General features: G+C 45.3%; 1 protein-coding gene, 1 long non-coding RNA gene and 1 other non-coding gene across 3 annotated transcripts in view; 2 read left to right on the forward strand and 1 right to left on the reverse strand.

Moving 5' to 3' along the window:
* Ankdd1a (ankyrin repeat and death domain containing 1A) overlaps positions 1-14,124 on the reverse strand; it is a 31,274-nt gene extending 17,150 nt beyond the window's left edge. Inside the window, 5 exon segments of the mRNA XM_048793069.1 lie at positions 5,612-5,710; positions 7,408-7,434; positions 7,436-7,537; positions 9,363-9,466; positions 13,963-14,124. Of these exon segments, the coding sequence (XP_048649026.1) occupies positions 5,612-5,710; positions 7,408-7,434; positions 7,436-7,537; positions 9,363-9,466; positions 13,963-13,996 (366 nt within the window). The 5' untranslated portion in view covers positions 13,997-14,124.
* On the forward strand, positions 473-17,223 carry LOC125613306. The gene is made up of 3 exons (XR_007343829.1): positions 473-628; positions 4,627-4,732; positions 16,973-17,223. It is a non-coding gene; the product is annotated as an uncharacterized LOC125613306 (long non-coding RNA).
* A 6,082-nt stretch (positions 17,224-23,305) lies between these two features.
* On the forward strand, positions 23,306-23,446 carry LOC125613444. The gene has a single exon (XR_007344011.1). It is a non-coding gene; the product is annotated as a U4 spliceosomal RNA (small nuclear RNA).
* Positions 23,447-26,009: the final 2,563 nt, after the last annotated feature.

Below are 26,009 nucleotides of genomic sequence, written 5' to 3' on the forward strand. Positions count from 1 at the left end.
TGACCCACTGGGGCAGCCACTCAGCCTCAGCTGGGCTGGTAGGAATAAGGATGCCAGAGGTCAAACTCCAGCATCACACCCATCAGCTCTGTGGTCTTGGGCCCGTTGCTTCTATCTCTCTGAGCCTCCATTTGGGCACAAGTCAATTAGGATGATCAGGTTAGAGGACTACTTGGCATTGCCTACAGGAAAAGTATTTTATAACTGAAAAATGATTTTTAAATGTAAGGTGAGGTCATACAGCACTCACTGTTCCCAAAACATCCCCCACAGAATAGTTGAGAATGTTCTAGGCCTTTGTCTCCCTTCATAGAGTTACAAATGAAGAAGCAAGTGACTAAGGGCTCCCTGTATTCAGGTCACTAGGAGTTGACCTCTGGTGTGCAGGAACTAGAGGAAGTGGCCTGGTTAGGGGGAGGGAAGAGGCAGGAAGGTCTCTTGAGTTCAAAAGCAATATTTAAATGAGAGAGATTGCAAATTCTATGCTTATGACCCAGAGCTCCTACCCCTGCCTGTACCAAAGCCAGATTATTTGGAACATTGTTTATCAAATAGTAGATTGCAGTCCATCAATGGGTCATAAAAATCAACAGAACAATCGTCTACATCTTGATGGCGTCAAAACTCAGTGAGTATACTTTTTTATTTGTGTATTTCACTGTATATAAAGAAACTGAATTCCAATGATATGCTTGCTGAAGTATTTAGAGGGAAGTGCGTTGAATTTACTTTGAAATGTATCCAAAACACATAAAGAACTCTAAAAATTCACCAGTGAGGAATTAAACAATCCAATTAAAAATAATTTGGCTGTGGAAGTGCCTGAGTGCTGAGTCCCCACACTTACAAGGTGGGAGGACTGTTGGAGCCCAGGAGTTCAACACCAGCCTGAGCAATACAGAAATCTCATTTCTCTCTCACACGCACGCAAATACCTGTGGCACACACCTGTAATCCATCTATGTAGGCAGCTACAGCAAGAGGATCTCAGATTCGAGGCCAGCCTGGGCAATTTAGGGAGACTTTGCTTCAAAATCAAAATTAAAAACAAGGCCGACGTAGTGGTACACACTTGTAATCCCAGTGACTCAGGAGGCTGAGGCAGGAGGATCTAGAGTTCAAAGCCAGCCTCAGCAACTTGGCAAGGTCCTAAGCAACTCAGAGAGACCCTGTCTTAAAATGAAAAATAAAAAGGGCTGGAGATGTGGCTTATAGGTTAAGTGTCCCTGGGTTCAAGTGTCCCTGGGTTCCCTGGTACCAAAAAATAAAGTGGGTGGAATGGGCTAGGGGCATAGGTTAGTGATAGAGCATTTGCTTAGCTTGAGGGAGGCCTTGGGCTTAATCTCCAGCACTAAAAAAAAAAAAAAAAAGGCATATAAAGGATAAGAAACTGGATCAGTCCTTTCAAAATAATAAGAACACCACCTTGGTGTTTTATTATTTTGAAAGGAGATAGCAAATTTACATTTGAAAAATTACCTGACATTATTAGTCATTATTGGAATGCAAATTAAAACCACAAAAAAGATCCTAACAATAGAGCATGAAAAGGGAAAAATGCTGACTTTACAGTAGAGAAACCTACCAGATGCCACCTTCACCAGAGGATCAAGGTCAACATCCCTAGTGATAAGTAATGTTGGTATCACAAAGCCCCTAGTAAGACAAGATGAGAAGGGCATTGCTCTGTGGCCTTCAGCTCAAATTTATAAGTGAAGACTGATGATGAGGAAAACATCAGATAAACCCAAATTGAAAGGCATTCTACAAAACACTTGACTGCTACAAATATGCCAAGGTCATGGAAAGCAAAAAAAAGCTGAGAAGTTGCCACAAAATTGGAAGACACTAAACAGGTAAGATGACTAAATGCATTATAGGATGTTAATAAAAAGCAGGTGAAATGTTAATATATCCTAAACTACTTTAAAATGTAGAATTGTGCTACCCTTCTCATCAAGAGATCAAGAATCCAAGTCAGTATTTTCCTTCCCTTGGACCTAGGCTGGTCCTGATGGGCTCTGGCCCACAGACAATGGTAGAAGTGATGTCATGTGGCTTTTCAGCCTTGGTCTCAAGAGACCTTGCCTCTTCTGCTCTTGCTATTTTTCTGCCCCAAGGCAGCCATACAGGAAGTCCAGGCTGGGCAAGGTGAGGATCAGTGACCACCTGGAGAAACTGGGTCACAGCACAATTCACAATTGCTAGACTGTGGAACCAACCCAGATGCCCTTCAATAGATGAATGGATAAAAAAAATGTGGCATTTATACACCATGGAGTATTACACAGCACTAAAAAATGACAAAATCATGGAATTTGCAGGGAAATGGATGGCACTAGAGCAGATTATGCTTAGTGAAGCTAGCCAATCCCTAAAAAACAAATACCAAATGTCTTCTTTGATATAATGAGAGCAACTAAGAACAGAGCAGGGAGGAAGAGCAGGAAGAAAAGATTAACATTAAACAGAGACATGAGGTGGGAGGGAAAGGGAGAGAAAAGGGAAATTGCATGGTAATGGAGGGAGACCCTCATTGTTATACAAAATTACATATAAGAGGTTGTGAGGGGAATGGGAAAATAAACAAGGAGAGAAATGAATTACAGTAGATGGGGTAGAGAGAGAAGATGGGAGGGGAGGGGAGGGGGGATAGTAGAGGATAGGAAAGGTAGCAGAATACAACAGTTACTAATAGGGCATTATGTAAAAATGTGGATGTGTAACCGATGTGATTCTGCAATCTGTATTTGGGGTAAAATTGGGAGTTCATAACCCACTAGAATCTAATGTATGAAATATGATATGTCAAGAGCTTTGTAATGTTTTGAACAACCAATAAAAAAAAAAAGAAAAGAAACTGGGTCACTACTCTAAACATCCCAACCTTCCTTACAGAGGCCCCGACACGTGGGTGAGATCCTCTAGAGCCAGCCAGCCTCAACCACCTGCCCGCTACCTGCAACCTCATGGGGGAGCCCAGGCAAAGCCAGAACTTTCCAGCCAGCCTCAGAATAAGAAGTCCTTATTGCTTTAAGACATTACGTTTTAAATAGATTTGTTGCCAAAACCAGAACATAAAATAGAGGGGATCTGCTTGACTAGAAGAACTCATTACTTAGAACCCCATCCTCCATATACACCAAGACACCCCCCATTCTAGAATACTGAGGCTCCCATTTACAACTCCAGCAAATCTATCAGGACAGCCACTGGACTCCCCAGGGCTACTGAGCTCCTCTGAGGCCATGCTGGGCCAGGCAGGCAGGACTAGACAGGAGGACTCTGAGCTCCAATGTGGGTATCTTCCCAGGGCGCTCTTCTGAGGCTCCCCACTCCCACACTCCAGCTCCGATCCTGTGACCCAGGAATATCCTTCCCAGAAGTTGTCAGTTGTGCCCACTGCCACTGGCAAGATCCTGACAATAGCCTGAGCCAGATTTCATATGTGCCATGGCCCTTTTTGGCACTTGGTGAAGCCTATGAATTTTCTTAGCATAATGTTTTCTTAAATACATAAATCATTTGGGAAAAAAATTTTAATCAAATACATAGGCTTACAATGATGTATTAGTTTCCTATTGCTGCTATAACAAATTACTAGAAACTTAGTGGATTAAAATAGCACAAGTTTATTTTCTTATAGTTCTGAGATCAAAAGTCTAAAATTGGTTGGCAGGACTACATTTCCTCTGGAAGTTCTGGGGAGAATCTGTTTCCTGGCCCTTTCCAGCTCCTACAGGCTACCTAAATCCCTTGGGTCATGACCTGCATCACCCAAATCTCAGCTTCCTTCATCACCCCCTCCCCTGACTCCCTGCTTCCTCCCTCCTTCCCCTACAAGGACCCCTGTGAATGCATTAGACCCCTGTGGATAATCCAAGATAATCTCCCTAACTCAAGGTCTTTACTTTAATCGTATTTGCAAAATTCTTTTTGTCGTGTTAGGCTCTGGGGTTCACAGGTTTTAGGGATTAATATATGGACATCTTTGTAGGGGGGCATTATTCTGCCTGTCATAAGAGAAAACCAATTTCACTGAAATATAGTTATCAAAATATTAAGAACCAGTTTTCAATCTAGTAACATTTGTTTCTTTACTGATACATTAAACAATACCATTAGTAAAGAGTCTGATTGGGGTTGGGGATGTGGCTCAAGTGGTAGCGCGCTCGCCTGGCATGCGTGCGGCCCAGGTTTGATCCTCAGTACCACATACAAAGATGTTGTGTCTGCCGAAAACTAAAAATAAATATTGAAAATTCTCTCTCTCTCTCTCTCTCTCTTTCTTAAAAAAAAAAAAAGAGTCTGATTACCACCATAATTTTAAAGTAATGATGAATGTAAGGAGTATTTTTTAAAATATTTTTTTAGTTGTATATGGATACAATACCTTTATTTTATTCATCTTTATGGGGTGCTGAGGATCAAACCCAGGGCCTCACACATGTGAGAGGAGTGTTCTACTGCTGAGCCTCAGCCCCAGCCCAGGAGTATTTTAATATAACTGCAAAGACTTTAATTAATATGAAAACAACTACATTTTCTTTTATTGAAAGAATTTTTAGGTTTTCAAGTAGACATTAATGAAAATAAATATGCACTTTTTTGGATCCAACTTTATAGGTCCTCTGAATTCTCTCCAAGGACCCATGTTTGAGAATTCCTGGCCAAAGGCATTTGGAATAAGAAGATATTTGCATTTCCTGAAGGGCCAGCAGCACTCTAAAAGGTAAGAGCAGGGGAGGGTTCCCCGCACTCTGACCTGCTGGGGCCCTCCTCCCTGAAACCACACACACACACCAGTGAGCCATGAGGGCTGCTGGGTTCCCTAGGGTGCCAGCACCCAATCTTGTATGTCATATGCAGCCCTGTGCTGGCTTCTCCTACAGTTCCAAGGTGTAAGAACATCCCCGGGGGCTGGGGATGTGGCTCAAGTAATAGCGCACTCGCCTGGCATGTGTGAGGCACTGGGTTCAATCTTCAGCACCATATAAAAATAAAATAAAGATATTGTGTCCACCTAAAGCTAAAAAATAAATATTAAAAAGAAAAGAGAGAGAGAGAGAGAGAGCATCCCCATTCCTAAGAGGAAAGCTGAGGCTCAGGCCGATAAAGTAACTCACTCGAGGTCCCGGGGTTGGTAAATGGGGTCCTTCCATCCCACCACTGAGCACAAGGGAGGAGGGTGGAGGTGAACCCACCTCCCTTTTTGTTCATCCTCCTAAATTACCCTCGGGGGGTGTTTGTTGACTTCTCTCCTATAAATAAGGAGGCCAACCAGAGGGCTGGGGATTGTCCCAGCATTACAAAGTAGTAAGAGGTGTGGGAACCAAAGAAAAAGCCTGTCACTTTCCCTGCTGTTGCTGCTGCTGCTGAAAACACTGGAAGCTCCTCCAGACCTTTCTCCTAAGCCCCAGGGGAAGCAGCCAGCTTGGAATGAGCTCAGCACAGCTTCTGACGGGGGCGGGGGGCGGGGGGGGGTGTTCTCAGAGAATGGGGCAAGTTGGGAGCTGCAGAGGCAGGAAGGGACAGAGTTGAGAGCAGATCTGTGTGTCTGGGGTCAGGGGGAGCCAACCTCAGAGGGCAGGGGCTGTGGGCTGGGTCTTACCTTGTTCTCACAGTGGATCTTGGCCCCAGAGTTGACCAGGATCTGGAGGATTCGCAAGTGACCAAACCAGGCAGACAGGAGAAGCGCGTTCATCCCAAACTGGGGGAAAGGACAGAGAGGTAAAGAGAATAAGGAGGCGTGGCCATGACACCTGGGGCCCTGCATCTACATGGCCAAACCATACAACCATAAGGACTGTAAGTGCCACTCAGTTACAGAGAGCACCAAGCTTTAGGAACTTAAAGACCAGGAATTTTGGGGGATTATTTTGCTAGATCAAATCTAAAAATGAAACAGCTACCATCTACTCTCATCATTGTTCTATAAGGAAGAACCATTTTTTAAAAATATGAAAGGAGCCAACCTCAGAATATATTCATTATAATCCAGAGTCATCAAAAGCATACGATTTTGTCCTTATTGTCTGACCTGATGGCTGGTGAAGACCTCACCCAGGACTGAGCCTGAGAATCACTGTTGAAATCTTCCTAGAACATCCCCCAGGTGATGGCTTTGTGTGCAGCACTACCTGCCTCACAAGACAGCCACACACGGTCAGACACCGCTGTCAGACACTCCTAGCCCTGCCCTGCAGTTGGCACTCTGGCCCCTTTCACCCCGTGGTCCCTCTCAGCAGCTGGAAATAGGTTGATCACCCATTTGAGGGCTGCTTTAACTCCACTTCTGAGTGCTCCAAGGTCATCTCCAGGGACCTCAGCCATGTTAGGGGCCCTGCATGGTGAGGACAGTCTTGATCACATCACTTCTGGGTCTTCTCTTGGAAATGGGGCTAGGGTTGTGGGGAGGGGAGATATTGCTGCCACACCCCAACCTCAGCTAGTAATCAAGTCCCCCTCATGGTGGGACCTGGGACCAGAGAGAAGCCAGAAAGGAAAGAAGTATTTCCAGATGCCCAACTACCTCTGAGGCTGAGACAGGAGGACTGCAAGCTCAAGGCCAGCCTCAGCAAGTTAGCAAGAACCTGTCTCAGAAAAAAAAAAGGGGGCTGGGGAACGTAACTCAGTGGTAGAGTACGTGCCTAGCATGCACAAGGCCCTGGGCTTGCTCTCTAGCACTGAAAAAACAAAAACAAAAAAACAGTGTTTCCATGGACAACTAAATCTCTGCAGGCAAATTTATGATCTTTTTAGAAAATTTAAATTTATATTAATTCTCTCTCCTCACACCCGCTCCACCACCACCACCAATATGAGGGATTGAACCCAGGGCTTTGCACAGCGCACTACCACTGAGTTACACCCCCATCCTTAAATTTAGGTCCTTAAATGTATTCTTAGGAAATGTCATTATCAGATTCAGCTGGATCCTCAAACCTGTAGAGCTAATTTTGCAGATGTTAGCCTTCAGTGCTTTCTTTTTCTCAACAATGGTGCTTGCTGTTCATTTTCTCAGTAAGACCATTAGTCTCTATGCGAGTCATTGGTTAAAGTGTTAGCCAGGGCAGGGCTGTGTCCTGCCATGACAGACCTTCTTCCTGGTGACTTTTATTGGCCTTTACCAACACCCAATTATCTGTTCTATAGCCCACAGCTCTCCCTGTCCTCATGGTATCATAAGGGACTGAGAAAGGCTCTTAGAACTGAAAGGCCCTTGACAATGGAGAGCTCTTTATCACTGTGCAAGGGAAAAATAGAATTGATGTGGTTTCACTAGGCCCTGAAGCTGACTCCCCACTGAGCACCTGCATATCAGTGACAATCTCAGCAACTGCAACTGGCTTACACAGAGCCAGAGAGATCCTGGGATCTCTGCCCTAGCCTGAGACAGACAAGCACACACAGACACGCCTCCGAGAGGGACCCCTACCGCGTCCTCATCGTCCACAGCAGCCTTGTGTTCCAGGAGCAGCCGCACGGCCTGCTCATGCCCTGCACCCGCAGCCCAGTGCAGGGCCACCCTGCCCACCTGCAGGAGGGAGAGGAAACTTATCACTGTCGCCCTCCACACCTGCCCCACCAGGAAAACTGGTCTGCAGGCTGAAAGGGCCTTTTGCTGGCTCTGGTGACCATCTGGCTGAGGACCCAGCCCCACTTTAGCCCCACTGTCCCTGACACAGCAGAAGGCAAAATAAACACAGTAAGACACAATGACTGCGTGCTTCTGTCCCCACCTAAAAGTCTCCACAGCTTCTCACTGCTCTTGGGACAGACTCCTAACTCTAGGGCCTACAGGATTGTGCGTGGCCTGGCAATGTACACCACTGCTTCCTCAAAAATGCCAAACAAATTCCCACCGCTAGACCTTTGTTCCTGCTAGTTGAACTTGAATTATTCCCCAAATCCCCAAGGCCTCCATCCCGAGTGCCTGGGGTTCTTCCCTCAGAATAGGGCTGAAAGGGCCTAACTGCCCACCTCATTCTCAGACTACCCTGCAGGTTCATCATGGGCTGTGGCCTCAGCACATCTGAGCTGGCTGAGGGTGGTCAGTTTCCCACCCAGAGTCTGCTCCTGCCTTCTGCAGCACTGTCCCCTCAGCTTATGAGGGGGACAATGAAAGGAAACACTGTGTGATCTCAGACAAGTCACATCTCCTCCCTGGGGGACAGGCTGTTCCTTCCTTCCTTCTTCCCATGCTATTCCCTCTGCCTGGACAGTGCCCTTCCTCACCTGGCTCCTGGAAGCTTGCCCTGACCCCTCTAGGTGGGCAAACCCCCTCTGACCCTTCTCCCAGTGCTCTCAGGACAGCTTTTCACAGTGGGAAAGGACTTTAAAATGCTTTGCTTAGTGTCTGTCCTCCCCACCAGCCCATTGGCTCCACCAGGGCAAGAACCATGTCTGTCATGGGTTCTACTCTGTCCGTAGCACTAGCACAGGGCTGAGCAGAGTACGCCTTAATAAATAACTTAATGAATGAATGAATGAGCCAATGAGTGTGCAAAAGAAGGAATGAATTAGTGAATGTGGTGCTGGCATCCTATCATCCTACAAGGTCATGCTTCCTTGCATGTTGAGACCAAGGTTTCAGTCACCAACAACATGCTGTATGACCTAAAGTGACCTGTGGCCCGCTGCACTGCTTTGGACTATACACAGGGCTAGTACTTCCTGGCCTCCTTATCACTTCCAGGGAACAGTGATAAGTGAAGACCACTAGGAAGGAAGAGGACAAGTGCTCTGAAAACCAAGATATAATAGATACATCCCAGAACTCCTGTTACCATTATGTGCCCCAGGCTGCACCTGTCATGTCACCCCATATAATGTGACCTCTTTCTGCAGTCAGGAATCCTGCATCTACTCCTTCTAGCCAGGACCTGGCATCTTCTCCAAGAAGTTCCTGACAGTCAGAATTCCCAAGGCAGGGAGGTGTCTGTCCCTCATGTCCCCCACAGAAAGAATGCCTTCTCCCTCTTGTCCCCTTCACCAGCAAGGCTATGTCTCCCCAACTCCTGCATGCAGCATTCCCTTGGGCCTCTGTCCCTCCCAGAACCTGCACTTTGCTGCCCATGGGCCAGCCCCTGACTGTTGACCTTCAGCCCCCTGTCCTTCTGTGGCTCTAGCCTTTGTCCTAGGTGTGTCTTTCTGATGGGTAACCAGGATTCAGAGTCGGAGCTCTGGAATTGCCTAACAGCATCCTGACCTTAATCCCTACCACTCCAGAGTCTCAGAGACCTCAAGAGGATGCAGACCCCGTACCTCCCGCCAAATTAGCACATGCAAAGCGTCTGTCTCCAGCTCAATGTACTGTCCCCCTGTGTGATGCTGTCACCTTGTGGGAGCCCATTACTTACGTGATTTCTGGCCCGGATGTTAACCCTCCTCCCCATCAGCTCCTTCATCCTCCCAATGTTGTTCTTTTGGGCAGCCTCATGGAGCTGCCTCTCCAGGGGAAGTACTGAGGGGAGAAAGTGATGTGGGTTGAGCAGAAGGGTCTCCCATATTTTTTAAGGGCTGCTCTTGGCCAAGTACAGTGGCATATGCCTGTAATCCCAGTGACTCAAGAGGCTGAGGCAAGAGGATTGCAAGTTCAAAGCCAGCCCCAGCAACTTAGTGAGGCCCTAAGCAACTCAGTGTCTCAAAATGAAAAATAAAAAAGGTCGGGGATGTGGCTCAGTGGTAAAGTGCTCCTTGGTTCTCCCAGTACCGAGAAAGGGGGTGGGGAGGAAGAGCTTCTCTTGGGGAAGGGGAATGGAATTCATTCCCAGTGGAGTCAGTAGCTCCAGTCTGCATAGCTCAATCTGGTGCAGAAGGCAGCCAGGATTCCCTGTGTCAGCCTCAGGTGAGGCTGGAGGCTCATTGCTCCACTTCTACACCTTCACCTCCTGGTTCCACCCCTCATCCCCAGATCCCAGTCCTTCCACCTCTGCAATCTGAGGCCCACCCTGCTTTGCCTCCCCTGTGGTTTATTTTCTCCACTGTCACCCTGGTAGCTACGTCCTTATATCAGACTCTCAGACTGCTGGGAACTCAGAGCTGCCCCTGCCAACCTGTCACAAGCATTGGGGGGAATCAGTGCCACACGGCAAGTTAGCATCTGAGTTTGGAGAACACAAGGCTGGTGACATGGTCTGGGCCTCACCCCACCTAACCCCCAGTACTTCGGTTATCCTGACTGCTCTTAATTGTGAGACTCTGGTCTCCTTGGCTAGACCAGAAGCTTTTGGGGATCCCGGCCACTTCTGCTCATCCTGATCCATCCACAGCTCTCAGCAGACCCAAAGCTGGACACAGGAGAAATCTACAAAGCTCTGCTTCTATGAGTGTCACTATTAATCCCCAGACTAATGAATGCCTGACCCTACTCTAGAAGGGCTCAGATCCACCATAACAGGGGACAAATATTTTCTAGACCTTTGCACAGTCACTCCAGGGCAAGTAATTTTGTGTTTATGTTGTTGCCAAACCCACATCCCACATGTTTGGTCCAGTGTGAATGTTTGGATCCAGCCCTGGTGTATCCAGGGACAGGTGGTCATTCTCTTGACAGGGAAGGTTAGGATGCACTGAAGTGACAGGCCCGCCATGCAGTTTGCTTTTCCACAGCCTTCCAGATGTTAAAGAAAGTCACGGGCTCTCTAGGTCCTCATGGCGATGACTTGTGAGTGCCATAGTTTCTGCCTTAGGACCATTACATGGCCCTGGGTTCAACTCTGGAGGAACCATTTCTAGCTGTTGTGACTTACGTTACTTAATCACCTGGTGCCTCAGTTTCCTCATTTGCAAAATGGGGACATGAACTCTCCCCTGCAAAGTTCATATAATGATTAAAAATTTATCTTGGGCTGGGGTTGTAGCTCAGCAGTAGCACACTTGCCTGGCATGTGTAAGGCACTGGGTTCAATTCTCAGCACCACATTCAAATAAATAAAGATATTGTGTATCCATCTCCAACTAAAAAAAATTTTTTTTAAAAATATATCTTTACCATCTTTACCACTATGTGCCCAAACCACCATCACCATCATCATTACCACTATTCCTCCAAGGCAAAGAGTCAGGGAATATTTTCTGTTGGCCAAAGACCTGGAGATGCCTCCTTCATTTAGGGGCCCCTGAGTCAGTGAAGCCCATCCAAGGAAAGGACTCCCTATTTACCTCCTGGCATCATTTCTTTCCATATGTTATTTTACATATTTATATTATCTACTTGCTCCTTTGTGTGTGTGTGTGTGTGTGTGTGTGCATGTACTGGGGATTGAATCCTGGGCACTTTACCACTATATATCTATCTAGCTCTTTTTTACTTACTTTTTTTTTTAATTGTTTTTTTTTTTTTTAGTTTTAGGAGGACACAATATCTTTATTTTTTATTTTTATGTGGTGCTGAGGATCGAACCCAGTGCCTCATGCATGCTAGGCAAGCGCTCTACCGCTGAGCCACACCCCAGCCCCTTTTACTTACTTTTTAAAAAATTTATATTTTCAGTTGTAGGTGAACACAATATCTTTATTTTATCTATTTATTTTTATGTGGTGCTGAGGATTGAACCCAGTGCCTTACATGTGTTATCAAGTGCTCCACCACTGAGCCACAACCCATCCCTCTTTTTTTTTAATATTTATTTATTTATTTTTTTAGGTGTAGATGGACACAACACAATGCTTTATTTTTATGTGGTGCTGAGTAAAGATTGAACCCCGGTCCCGCCCACACTACGCAAGCCCTCTACCGCTGAGCCACAATCCCAGCACCCCATCCCTCTTTTTTATTTTTATTTTTTTATTTTAAGACAGGGTCTCACTAAGTCACCAGGCCAGCTTATTCCTTTTAACATAAGCCCATGACAAGAGAGATTTTTGTCTGATTTGTTGATATCTATAGTTCCAAATTTGTGCCCTGGCACAGATCTGTTAAATAAATGTGTGAGACACAACTCATTCAATTTCCTGGGGTTGGAAGGTTGGCCTTTAGACTGTAAGATGTGCCCCAACTGAAATTCACTAGTCCCCTAGAAAAGTGAAATATAAGCTCAGGTTAACAGCAGGAAAGAAGCTCCAAGGGAAATGCAGCTTCACCCCAATACTTTAGAGGAGGGTATTTGAGAGAAATGCCACCTTCCAAGTGTGGTCTCCACTGATGGCTCCACTTTTCCCTGTCCCAAAGGGTCTGCCTTCCCTGAAAAGGTGAGGAGACCTTCTCAACATAGCATAACAGGCTTTAAAAGAATCTTTCTCAGATCCTAAGAATCTTTAACACATGCTGTCCTGCACTTACTTTTCTTTCTTTCTTTTTTTCTTTTTTCTTTTCTTTTTCTTTTTTTGGGGGGTGGGTACTGGAGATGGAACCCAGGAGCACTCTATCACTGAGCCACATCCCCAGCTCTTTTAATTTTTTTTATTTTGAGACAGGGTCTTACTAAATTGCTGAGGCTGGCTTTGAACTTGCAATCCTCATGCCTCAGCCTCCCAAGACACTAGGATTACCGGTGTGCATCACCGTACCCGGCTGCACTTTTCTTTCCTCAACTTTTTGCCTGAAAACCACCATGACCTAGGTTCAGAGGAGCTAGCATTTCAGGTGTGAGCCAGCTGAGTGTGGGTTCCAGGCCCTACTATGCCACTTTCCAGCAGCACAATCCTGGGCTAGTCAAGTCCCTTTACAGGTCTCAGTTTCCTCAGTTGTAAAATTGGGGGACAGAAGAATCTATTCAGGTTCTTTCCAGTTTCTACACCCACTATGCTAGCTGAAGCTCAGGGGAGTGGCCTGGTTTGTATTGACAAATAACCAAGAGTCCCAATGGGGAACAAGCAGACACTCCATACAGTGACCAGAGAAGCTCAATTGACAATGAAAGCAAGTTCTGTCTATCTCTTCCACTCACCTCGCCTCATGTACCTTCCTTCCAGCCACAGCAAATGCACACTGTGCTCTCTGATCACTGAGCCTTTCCCCATGCTCTGTCCTGCACCCAGAATCCCTCCCACATACTCCATTGCTACCCATGCTTTGAATGTGAAGCTCACTTGAGTTGAGGCCAGCTCCAGTGAGCTCTGCCCCAAGAAGAACCCCCTTAATTAACACTTTGAAGGAGCCCACCACTCCCAACACCATCCCTCAGCTGAGTGGATAGTTTGCTCCATCATATGGAACACCAGTGAGCTGTACTATGGGGATTTAATGAGGAGCCCTTGAGTTCAGGTATCAGGGCTCAGCCAAAGGCTGCAGGATTGAGGCTTCACAGTGCAGATACTGACATAATCCTCTCCCCTCTCCCACGCAGTGCAGCCAAAGCTACACCCAGGTTAGCTGGTGCCTCAGGAATATTACTACCCCACCTAGGAGTCCTGGCAGTGGGCACACTTCTGGAGGAAGTCTCTGGGGTGCCCTCATCCAGCTTGGAGCTGGCCTCAGCTCCTCTCCTCTGGGTTTCAGCTTCCCCATTTGATATGGTTTCCATTTCCCATCCAACTCCAACATTCTGAGAAAGCTGGGATCGCCAGCATTTCTACCAATTAATGGCCATGTGACCTTGCACAACTTACTTAATGGCCCTGTGCCTCAGCTATCTCATCTGCAAAATGGAGATAACAATAGGTCCTACCTGTGCGGCTGCAGTGAAGATTAAACATCATGCCTGACCTGCCTCAAGGCCCGGCACACAAAGCCAGTTCAGATCCAGTAAGGATCTCTATTACCTTTATTCTGTCTAGCTAATGTCTCCTTGGCCGCAGCTTCTAATTGGCCAGATGGGTGGCGCCCCCAAGTCCCAGAGGTGCGGCCAATGCCCCCCTTGGCCAGCTGTGCGTTCTGCTTGGAGCCATAAAGAAGCCCAAGACGGAGGTGGCCAGGCAGACCGCGCCAACCTCTCCCTTGGCTGCCCTACGCGAATGTCCGGGTCCTGTCGGCCCAGGCCCGCCGGAGTCACCCCTCCCGCGGCGCAGCCGACTCACAGCCGTGGGTCTCCCACGCCAGCTCCTCCTCCATCCCGCCGCCCCGCAGCCCTGTGCGCGGGTGCGCGGGTGCCCGGGCACGAGGCGCGCGTTCGCCGGCGCAGAGCCTGGGAGCACCGAGGGCGGATGCAGAGCCCGGGATAGGAGCGGCTCCTCCCGATCCTGCGCCCCTGCTACTGCTGCTGCAGGCGTCTGGTTACTCCCCCTCCTGCTTCTTCACCCTGCCCACCGCCCGGCGCCCTTCCTACCCGAATCAAGCCGGACAGGGCACGCTGGGCTCCTCAACAGTCCACCTGGGCGTGTCTGCCCCTGAGAGTTCGCCCCTCTCAAGGCCTCTGGCGGGCATCTCCCACCCTGGACTCAGGCGCCTTTGTCTGATCGCTCCCAGGATTAGAAAGTCAGACCCCTAAAGACTGGAGTAGGCATTTAAGGAACAGAAACCCCGACAAAGACTGCGAGTCTGTGAAAACATGATCAGATTCATTTGTGATCAGAAAAATACAGGTTACAATGACAATGAGGTGTAACACCAATCGACTGGTAAAAATGAGAAAGCTGGATGATGCCAAATGTCAGTGGGAATGTCGAGCTTTCCCAGCTGTCGCACTGCTGGTGGACTAGCCCGAGGCTGTCATTCTGGAACAAAGTCTGGCAGTAATGAGGGAAATTCACAGTGAGCTATTACTATGACCCTAAAATCTAATTCTTACATACAGAGCCCCAAAATTCCCTTTCAAGCCCCTAAACGGACACGTGGAAGAATGTTAGTTGCTGGATCACCAGGAGTTGGAGGCAGCCTAAATTGCTAGACATTGGGAGAGTGAATGGGTAAAATTTGGCACTATGCAGCCTTAGAAGCAAGGGGCCAGGGCCTGCCTGTAATCTCAGCAACTCAGGAGACTGAGGCAGGGGATAGCAAGTTCCAAGCCAGCCTTGGTAACTTGGGGAAACCTGTCTCAAATTTTTTAAAATGAAAAGGGCCAGAGATGTAGCTCAATGGGATTACACCCCTGGATTCAATCCCTAGTACTCCTGCCCCCCCCCACACACCCAAAAGCAGCAAGGGACCAGGTGTGTTCATGGCAACATGGATGTAAACACCTACTGCTGGATGGAAAAATACCTGTAACACAACTGTAATAAAAATATTAAAAGTTTTAGCTGGGTGTGGTGGCCCACACCTGTCATCCCAGTGGCCTGGAAGTCTGAGACAGAGGGATCACAAGTTTGAGGCCAGCCTCAGCAATTTAGATAGGCTCTAAGCAACTTAGTGAGACCTTACCTCAAAATTAAAAAATTAAAAGGTCTGGGAATGTAACACAGGGGTAAAGCACCCCTGGGTTCAATCCCAGGAACCAATATATATATATTAAAATATCTAAAGAGTCAGGCACAGTGGTGCATGCATGTAATCTCAACTATTTGGGAGGCTGAGGCAGGGGGATCACAAGTTTGAGGCCAGCTTCATCAATTTAGTGAGACCCTCAGCAATTTAGGGAGACCCTGTCTCAAAATAAAAAATAAAAGAGCTGGGTATGTAGCTTAGTGGTAGATTGCCCTGAGTTCAATCCCCAGAACCAAAAAAACAAAACAAAACAAAAAAAAGTACATGCCAAAACTTAAATATTCAAAGACATACACAAACAAAAAGATACACATTAAACACATCAGAAGAGATTATATTTCAGACCAGTGGGGTGCCAGCTGCCATCCTTGATGTCTGTGCCCCTACATCTGCAGAGAAAAGAGGCTGCAGCTTTATCACCCTCCTGCAACCACTGCTACCTGGGTACTATCCATAGTCCTCCTAGCTTTCTCTGTGGAACCTGGAGATGAGACCCAAGAGGATGTAAATGAGCACTGGAAAGACCTACAGGGAATGAGGCCTCTCACCAGGCACAGGCCTGCTCATTCTCCCCAGAGCAGCTGCCCTGGCCCAGGCTGAACCACACACACCTATTGCTTCTAGATCAGCCTAGAAGGCCCTACAGGCTTTCTCTAGTAGGCTTCTCCAGCTCTGCTCTCAGGGCTCCTGCTCTGTAGCTTGGTAATGATGTATATCATTTCAAAGATGTTGGGGTTCGGGGGCACTGGGGATTGAACCCAGGGCTTCACCTTCTGGGCCAGCACTCTACCACTTAGCTATATACCAAGCACTTTTTTTTTTCTTTTAGATACAGGATATCACTGTAAGTTTGAGCTGACCTCGAACTTTCAATTTTCTTGCCTCAGCTTCCGAGTAGCTGGGATTACGGGCTTGCATTTACCCTCTGACCCAACAATCTCACTTTTAAGTACAGATGCCAGAGATACCCTGGTAAACACATCAAATACTACAAGCATTCTACTGTAGTGACAACAGACCGGAAATAGGGAAAAATGTCCATCCGCAAAGAGACAGGTTGAATAAGCCACACAATGGAGAGTTCTGAGGCTATAAAAAGGATAGAGGATGATCCTGACTATTGCTGGAGATCTCTGTAGTGGGTTGTATGAATAAATATCCAGAACAGGCAAATCCAAAAAAGTCAATGAATGGTTGCCTAGCCATTCTAGGGGCGGGAGTGGGATGGGAAGACTACCTGAGAGGGTGGCTAATGGTTACATAACTCCGCAATACTAAAAATCACTGAGTTGCACACTTACGTAGGTGAGTTGTAATGACATGTGAATTATGTCAGTAAAGCCACTACCAAAAAAATTCACAAAGCAAAAAGATTGTGTGTGGTATGCTACTGTAAAGAAAGGCAGAATATAGGATTGATTCAAACAGTATAAAGGCAAGCCACAAAAACAGTTATATGTCAATCAAGGGACAAAATGACTTTGAGGTTGTGGGTTTGGGATTTGTCATAGCAATTGTGAATGAAGCTGGGAAGAGAGTGACTAAAGGAATTGGGGATCAGAGGAGTCACTAGCCAGTCCTTCTGAGAAACCAAGTATGCACAGCTGCTGAAATGGACCCACAAGGGAGGCTCACGGGAGGTCTTGGGGATTGTTTCCACCACAGAGCCAATGTCTCCGGATCAGTCAGCATCTGTGGTGGTCTGGGGCCACTGCTGGTCAGCAGCCTCCTCAACTGGGAATAAAAATTGGATATGGAATGAAAGAGAATAAGAGCAAGATGGAAGCCACTAGTCATCTCTCCATCCATCACCACAGCCTTCCGAGACTCCTTTGAAACGGGTAGATAAGCTGTCATGTAAAACAAAATTAACATTTAAAAGCATATGAAAAGTAAAATAAAACATATAAACAATGTTTGTTGAGTTGATAGCATAACTACACAGTGAAGTGACTTTAAAACAATAATGTGACTTGATGCTCCTAGTAGGATGTAGCCAGATGATAAGAAAATTTGTTATTTATTTATTTATTTTGCAGTGCTAGGGATTGAACCCAGGGGCTCACACATGCTAAGCAAGCGCTCTAACCACTGACCCACATCCCTAGTCCCAAGAAAAACTTTAAAAAATATTTTCTAGAATTATCTTGTTGATTATTATATCAGAATTGTTATTCTGAGGCTGTTTGGAGCATGAATGAGAATTCTGTTGAAGTCACCGGAAAGTGGGATTTCCAACATAAGAGAAAGAAAACATAGATGTCATTTGATGATGTTCCATCAAATCCCATTGTCTTGAGTTTGAGTTGATACTTACAATGTGTATTATGGTTTGGACATTAGGTGCCCCCACCCCACCCAAAGCTCATGTGTGAGACAATGCAAGAAAGTTTAAGAGGTGGAATGATTGGGTTATAATAGTCTTAACCTAAGCAGTGCATTGATTCCCTTGATGGCATTAACTGGGAGGTGACTATAGGCAAGTAGTGGCTGGAGGAGGTGGGTCATTGGGGATGTGACTTCAGGGTATATATTTTGTCCCTGACCTGCAAAGTCTCTCTCTGTTTCCTGATAGCCATGTCCTGAGCTGCTTTCCTCCTCCACATGCTCCCGCCATGATGTTCTGCCTCATCTCAGGCATACAGCAATGGAATCAGCCATTTATGGACTGAGACCTCTGAAATAGGAGCCCCAAATAAACTCTTCCCCCTTAAACATTGTTCTTGTCAGGTCTTTTGGTCCAGTACCAAAAAAGCTGACTAAAACAATGTTTTATCAAAAAACAAAAAATGGACAAACATATCCTAGCTTGATCTGATGAATGGCCCTAGAAATAAGACCAACCCAACAGCAATGACCAGTAAGGAACAGCAATGCCTGGATTTCCATCTCTAAATACCACTTCCATTAAAAGGACCCAGGCCTCCCAGGAAACATGGATGCTTCTAGGGCTGGTGACAGGAATATGGTGGCTGGTGCCAGGAACTTACCAGATCAAGCTGGAGTGTTTTGGCATGTCAACAGTAGGTTGAAGCAAAAGGTATCACAATCTGAGTACCAATAAGGAAAATAACATCAGTGGATAAAACATAGATCCTACTTTACAATGATAATAAAACAAAATACCACAGTGATCACTTCATACAATACTTGGAAGTCATCTCATTATTTGGAAAATTGGTAAATAAAAGGAAAAACCACAAAAGGAAGGAATGCTTTCCAACAGGAACTGTACCTTAATCAAATAGTTGATGAGAAGGAGTTTCACATTTGATAAGTATGCCAGTCAATAAACAGAGAAAGTACAACAGAAGTAGAACACCATCAATTTTTAAAAGCCAGCTTAATAAATGTATAGAGAATATCATTAATGGCTGCTGAATGTCATACAAGGGGGGACAAGATTCTGTGCACCTTGTGATGGAAATACATACCACTTCTAAGAAAGAAGCCTTGCCAAGACTCTCTTTTTATCAGTCTGCCGATTTATAGAAAATACAGGAGTCAGGAGAACATGATAGATGACATCATGGGGAAGGGATTGGCAAACCCTAGATTTCAAGAATCTCTACAGGACAAATGGTCCAGTATCTTCAACAAATGAATTATGTGTGTGTGTCTGTGTGTCTGTGTGTGTATAAGAGAGAGAGAGAGAGAGAGAGAGAGAGAAGGAGAGAGAGGAAGAGAGAAAAAAATTTTTTAATTCTTTTTTTTTTTAGTTGTAGATAGACATGATACCTTTATTTTATTTACATATTTTTATGTGGCGCTGAGAATCAAACCCAGCGCCTCACATATGCTATGCGAGATCTCTACCACTAAGCCACAACCCCAGCCCTGGAGAGGAAATTTATAGATTAAGAGAATCAAGAGACAATTAGAGGACCTTAAATGAAATGAATAAGCCAAGCACAGAAGCACAAATATTACACATTCTTACTTATATGTGGAAGCAAAAAGTTGATCTCAAAGAAGTAGAGGATGAACCAGGCGGGGTGGTACACAACTGCAATCCCAGTTACTCCAGAGGCTGAAGATTCGAAGCCAGGGGCTGGGGATGTGGCTCAAGTGGTGGGGCGCTCGCCTAGCATGCATGAGGCACTGGATTCTCAGCACCACATAAAAGTAAAATAAAGATATTTAAAAAAAAGATTCGAAGCCAGCCTCAGTAACTTAAGAAGACCTTCAGCAAATTAGCTCAAAATAAAAAGGACTTGTAGCTCAGGGGTAAAGCACCCGTGGTTGAACCCGTGGGTTCAACCTCTGATATTTAAAAAAAAAAAAAAAAGGAAGAGGAGAAGGAAGAGAAAAATAGAGTAGTGATTACCAGAAGCTGGGAAGATGTAAGAGAGAGAGATGACTAACAAGTACAGGAATGCAGTTGGATAGAAGGAATAACTATGTTTGACAATAACTAATTGAATATTTTGAAATAGCTAGCAGAGAGAATTTGAATGGTTCAAACACAAATAATAAATGTCTGAGGTGATGCATATGTCAATGACCCTGATCTGATTATTATATATTATATTAATGTGTTGAAATATTACAGTGTATCTCAAAAAATCCATACACTTACAATGTGTCAATTAAATTCCCATGTAATTTTGCTAGCTATTGCCAAATTTCTCTCCGTAAGATCCATTCTATTTTGCATTCCCATCGCCAGCACATGAGAGTGCCTCTTTCCCCCAGCCTTTCTAACAGAACATATTACAGTCAAGCTTGGATTACTGCCAATAAGATAGGTAACTCATAATTTTAATTTGCATTTCTATCATTACAAGCAGTTGTTTATTTTTTTGGGTGTTTAAAAGTCACTTTCAGTTTTTTTATGAAAACAATGTGTTCTTATCTTTAGTTCATTTTCTTTATACTTATTAATCCTTAATTTTTTAATTTTTTTTTTTTTTGTACTGGGGATTGATCCCAGGAGCACTCTACCAGTGAATTACATCCCCAGCCCTTTTTTTTTATTTTGTGAAGGTTTTGCTAAATCGCCCAAGCTGGCCTTGAATTTTCAGTCATCTGCCTTAGCCTCTCAAGTAGCTGGAATTAGAGGCCTGCACCACTGTGCTTGGCTGTGCTCACTAGCCTTTTTCAAACAAAAGAGCACACACACACACACACACACATGAAATATTGGCTAGTCTCATGCCAACACTTGGGAGCCAGAAATTGCATGGGTCTCCTTTCTGCTTAGAGTCTTCAGTATAAGGTGAGGCCTAGAGTGCTAGGGGAGGGAGGGGGCGGCAGAAGGTCCTGACTGAGAGGCACTGGGTGCAGCCAATGGGAGAAGCAGCTGAGTTGAGAAGGCTGTGTGGTTATGGTGGGAAGGAGAAAGCCCCTGTGGTGACAGACTTCTTACTTTCCGCTTCTGCTCTTATTTCTAGCCCAGGGCTAGGAAATCTGAGCTCCAGTCCAGGTTTGCATTGCTCAGAGGGATGACTCTGGAGAAGTCTCTCCTAGCCTAAGAAAATAGGATCCCAAGGTCAAGGCCAGCCCCAGCAACTTAGCCAGACCCTATCTCAAAATAAAAAATTAAAAGTGTTGGGGATGTAGCTCAGCGGTAAAGTGCTCTGGGTTCAATCTCAGTACTGGGGCAGGGAGGGGAGGTTATATGTGATAAATAATGTCAAAGGAAGAAACTATTAACTAAAAGGAGGTAGGGCCAAATATTTTTCTAGTCCTTGGGCACTTCCTTCACTCAAAGACCTCAGAAATTGGACTTACCCACATCTCCCATGGCTTGTGTATCCATGTCTTCCTAAGTCTAGTTCTAGCTCTGCTGATCTCTACCTATGTGATCCTCAATTTCCTCATCAGTAAATGATACTCCTCCAACCACTCCACCCCACCCCAACCCCCGTGGTGTGGGATAAGGAACTCAGGGCCTGGAGCATGCTAGGCAAATGAGCTATACTTCCAGCCCAGATGATTGATACCTTTTGTATGTTTGGGGATTGGGGGAGAACCCTGGGGCACTTAACCACTGAGCCACATCCCAACCCTTTTTTGACTTTCTATTTCATTTTTTAATTTAGAGACAGGATCTCACTAGTTGCTTATGGCCTTGCTAAATTGCTGAGGCTGTCTTTGAACTTGTGATCCTCCTGCCTCAGCCTTCCAAGCTACTGGAATTACAGCCATGAGCCACCACACCTGACTCCAGATGATACTTTTTAATAGGGTTGTTTTAAAATGCCTAGAGCAATCCCCAGCACATAGTGGGTGCCCCAGTATAGTGGTGGTGACTACCTTCTTGCTTTCCATCTGCCATCTGTGCTATCCCACTTCATCATCTTGACAACCCTGTGGAGCAAATGCTACTATATCGAAGCTCCTTTTTATAGAGGAAACAAGTGAGGCTCAGAGAGATTAATAGTTTGCTTGGGGACAAGCAGTGGAGAGCTTAGAGCGGCCTCTAAGTGTGACTCTTTCCAAAAGCGAACTCAGTCGACCCCATGACGCTGCACCCAGTGCTCAGGTGCCGAGACGGGGTGAAGACGCAGGTCCGCTGGGGCACCCCACCTCTAGGAGACGACTCTGTCGCCAAAAAGGAAAGAGATCTGGGGGGAAGGCTCAGAAAACAGCTCAATCATGGACCCGACGCAGAGGACCCAGACCACGAGGCTTCCAGCAAGAGCGTCCAGCTTCTCTGCACTCAACCTCCCTCCCTCCCGGAACTCCGCGGCGGCGGGCGGAGGCGCAGGACCCCGCTGCAGTTCCTGTTGTTAACGAGAGGGGGAGCCAGAACCAGGGAAGAGCCGCTGTCTGTCAATACCGTAATTTCCACAGTTGTGTGCACTCATGATCTGTCCCCAGGACTAGCACGATGGTGACTCGGGCCAGAGCCGCGCAAAGAGGAAGAGGTTAGGGATACAGGATGTTGTCTATCCTGAGCCACAAAGGCTGGATCCGCTGTGAAAGGCTTCTCCTGGAGTCCACTTGCTCCGAGTCTCCCCCAACAGGCGCCTCCCCGCCGTGCTTCCTGCTGAGCTGTTTTCTGAGGTTTTCCGGAAAATTGCCAGTGAGGGTACCGAACACCAGGCCAAGGACTCAAGACCTTGGGGACAGGATAAGGTAGAGGCCTGGCGACGAGATTTAAGTAAATGTGGGATTAACTGCCCGTCTGATTCCCACTACCCTTTCTTCCACCTTCTCCAAGGATCTTCCCCGGGAGCCTCAGGACTTTCTAACTAAGGATAAGAGAATGAGAATTTGTAAACTGCTGTGAGTCCCTGCCAAAGGACAGTGTATTTTAAAAACCTTTAGGAAAAGGGAACCGCTGAACTCAAAATGAACTTCTAAAGGTCTAATTTCTGAAACTAACAGGTGGGAGAGAGATGTTTGCCTGGAGAAAAGATGGGCTGACTTGGGCTCCTGGGTTGAGGAGAGGCAGCTTCTGTGATCTGGGTTCCAGAGCAGGGGCAGGGTCCTGCAATTTGGTAACTCTGCCCTGACAACCCAGTGCACCTGGGCACATGGGTCTTGTTCCCAGGCCTCTGGAAAAATGGAGCACATCCAGACATAGTAGTACAGTGTAATCCCAGCTCCGTGGGAGGCTGAGGCAGGAGGATTACAAGTTTGAGACCAACCTAGGCAATTTAGTGAGACCCTGTCTCAAAATGAAAAATTGAAAGAGCTGGGGAATGTAGCTCAGTGGGAAGGCACCCCTGGGTTCAATCCCCAGTACCCCACACACACACACACACACGCAAAGTGGGTACTGCCATATGCAGTGTCCTTGGGTAGTGCCCAAAGCCCAGGGTTCTGCTTGTGAGACAAAAGGATGGTCATAGAGGAAGCAAGGCAAAGAGAAAGGAAAAGGGGAGCTGAGAACTGAGAGGCTGAGCCAGTCAGTCAAGGTGTGGGACACCTGTAATCCTAGTTACTATGGAGATTAAATCATAGAAAAAAAAATCACAAATTTGAGGCCAGCTTGGGCAATTTAAGTGAGACTCTTTCTCAAAATAAAAATTTTACAGAAGGTCTTGGAGCTTTGCCCAGTGGCTGTATCATAATCAATGAAGTTTATCTGAAGCACAATTATTGCTAATTAAAATCTTTTCCCAATATCCCAGTGTGACAACTTGCAATATAATCAGCATTGGCATTTTTTGATAGTCTCTATGGAGACTTAAAAAAAAAAAATCTCAGGATGTAGCTCAGTGATAGAGGCTTATCTAGCATGTGCAAGGAGGACCTGGGTTCAATCTCTAGGAGGAGAAAGAAACAATCAAAAGCTCCGAGGCTGGAGTTGGGCAAGACCTTCACCCTGCAGGCCTCAGTTTGCTCATCTGGAATGTAGAGATATTACCTAATGCAAAAGGCTACCGTGAGAATTCAACAAAATGGTGTTCCAGAAAGTGCTCTATAACCAGTACAAATCCTAGGCAGGAAACCTCCTCCATGGAAACTCCCAGGTTGCTCCAAATCCAGGTGCAGCTCTTGCCTGGGTGCTCCCAGTATTTGATACCTGGCCTGCTGGAGGGAACTCTTTTGCAGACCTCTTTCCTGTTCCCCCAACTCCCTCAGACACACCTACTCACAATGGAATCCTTGCCAGACTGTGACCTTCTCAAGGCAGAGATGGGTGGCTGATTCATCCCTGCATTCATTCAAAAATACCCCCTGATAAGACTTGGCAAAATGTTACTAAAGTTCATCTAAGAAAAAAAAAAAAAAGCCTGTAAAAACAGACAGCAAAGTTATGAAAACAAACAGCAGTGGAAGTAGAGATGGGAACAGATACTGAAACAATTTGACAGCAGCTATCAGAATTTTTTTTAATGTACATCCCCTTTATGCTGACAACTCCATCTCTTAGAATATGTACTACAAAAAGATAGCAGTAATGAACAAGATAAATGTGCGAGGATGTCTGCTGATATATATATATTTTTTGAACTGTAGGAAAGACCTGGAAACAACCCAATGGCCCATCAATAGGAGATGGTGAAATAAATTGTGATACAGCCATATAAAGCAATGCTGAGCAGTTGTTAAAAACAAAGGAGTGAGTGCTGAGGTAGGAAGAATCACTAAGAGATAGCAAGAGTCAGAACAGGAAGTACAGTAGGAGTCCATGTCTTTAAAAATGTTCTCCTACTACTGCCTTGGAGCCTTCATTTATCAAATTTCCCTTCCCAGTCCCAGAATGACAATCTGGTAGATACTTTTGTTTTACTTTATTTTTTGCAGTCCTAAGGATTGCATGCCAGGCAAGTGGGTCTACCACTGAGCTACATCCCAGCCTTTTTTAAATTTTATTTTGAGACAGGGTCTCACTAAATTATAAAGGCTTGCCTTGAACTTGGGATCCTCCTGCTGGAATTACAGGCCTGTACTGCCACTCCCAGCCAGTCTATGCCCTTAACCACTCTGTGTCACCTTAGGCTCACAAGACCTTGAGTGGGACTTGTCTTGGGATTTCAGCAGGCGTGCTACATGTCATTAACTAGATATACCAAATTAATATAATGATTACCCTGCTGATAAACACGTAGATTATTTCTTTCTTTTTTTAAAATTTTTTTTATTATTAGTTGTTCAAAACATTACAAAGCTCTTGACATATCATATTTCATACATTTGATTCACACGGATTATGAACTCCCATTTTTACCCTGTATACAAATTGCAGATTCACATAACATGTGGATTATTTCTAGTTTCGTGCTGTTTGTGAGCAGAGCTGTGTTGCACTTTTTCAGCATGGAAGTTTTTGTGCACTGTGCAAGTATTTCCATAGGTTAGATTTGTAGAAGTCTCAATTCTTTAGTCAAAGGGTAAATTTAAATGTGGATACTATTCCAAATACTGTTATTTTCACTTTGACTAAAGAATTAGTTCCAGTCTGGCAGTTGAAATGGGATTTCTTTGTTATTTTGTTGTTAGACTTTTTTTTAGGCACTGAAAATTAAATTCAGGGCCTCATGCATGCTAGCCAAGCACTCTACCATTGAGCTACATCCTCAGCATTTGCTTTATGTTTCTTTAATGATGAGTGAAAGTGAGCATCTTTTCATGTATTTACTGTTTAAAATTTTTCTTTTCTTATGAATTTTCTGCTAACATTCTTGGACTGCATTTGAATTTGGTTGCCCTTTTTTCAAATATTACTTAAAGAGTACCCCTTTATCTTATAATGATTGCAAATAGTTTTTTGTAGTGGTCATGTATGTATGGTATTTATTTATTAATTTATTTAGGGAGATGTACCGGGGATTGATCCTAAAGGGGCTTTAAAACTGAGCTACATAGCCAGCCCTTTTATTTTTTATTTTATTTTATTTTTTAAAGAGAGAGAGAGAGAGAATGAGAATTTTTAATATTTATTTTTTAGTTTTCGGCGGACACAACATCTTTTGTTTTTTTTTTTTTTTTTGTATGCGGTGCTGAGGATCAAACCCGGGCCGCACGCATGCCAGGCAAGCGTGCTACCGCTTGAGCCACATCCCCAGCCCCTTATTTTATTTTTTTGAGATAAGGTCTCACTAAGTTGCCCAGGCTGGCCTCAAACTTTCAAACCTCCTGCCTCAGCCTCCTGAGTTGCTGGGATTACAGGAACATCACTACACCCAGTTCTGATTTTGTTCTTTGATAACCTTTTTGATTCAGGTTTTTCATTTTTACATGTTCAAATTATCAGTCTTGTACTCTACGGCTTCTTTATTTTGGAAGATACTTCCCTTTCCTG

This window comes from Marmota marmota, unplaced genomic scaffold (genome assembly GCF_001458135.2).
Source record: "Marmota marmota marmota unplaced genomic scaffold, marMar, whole genome shotgun sequence".
NCBI lineage: Eukaryota > Metazoa > Chordata > Mammalia > Rodentia > Sciuridae > Marmota > Marmota marmota.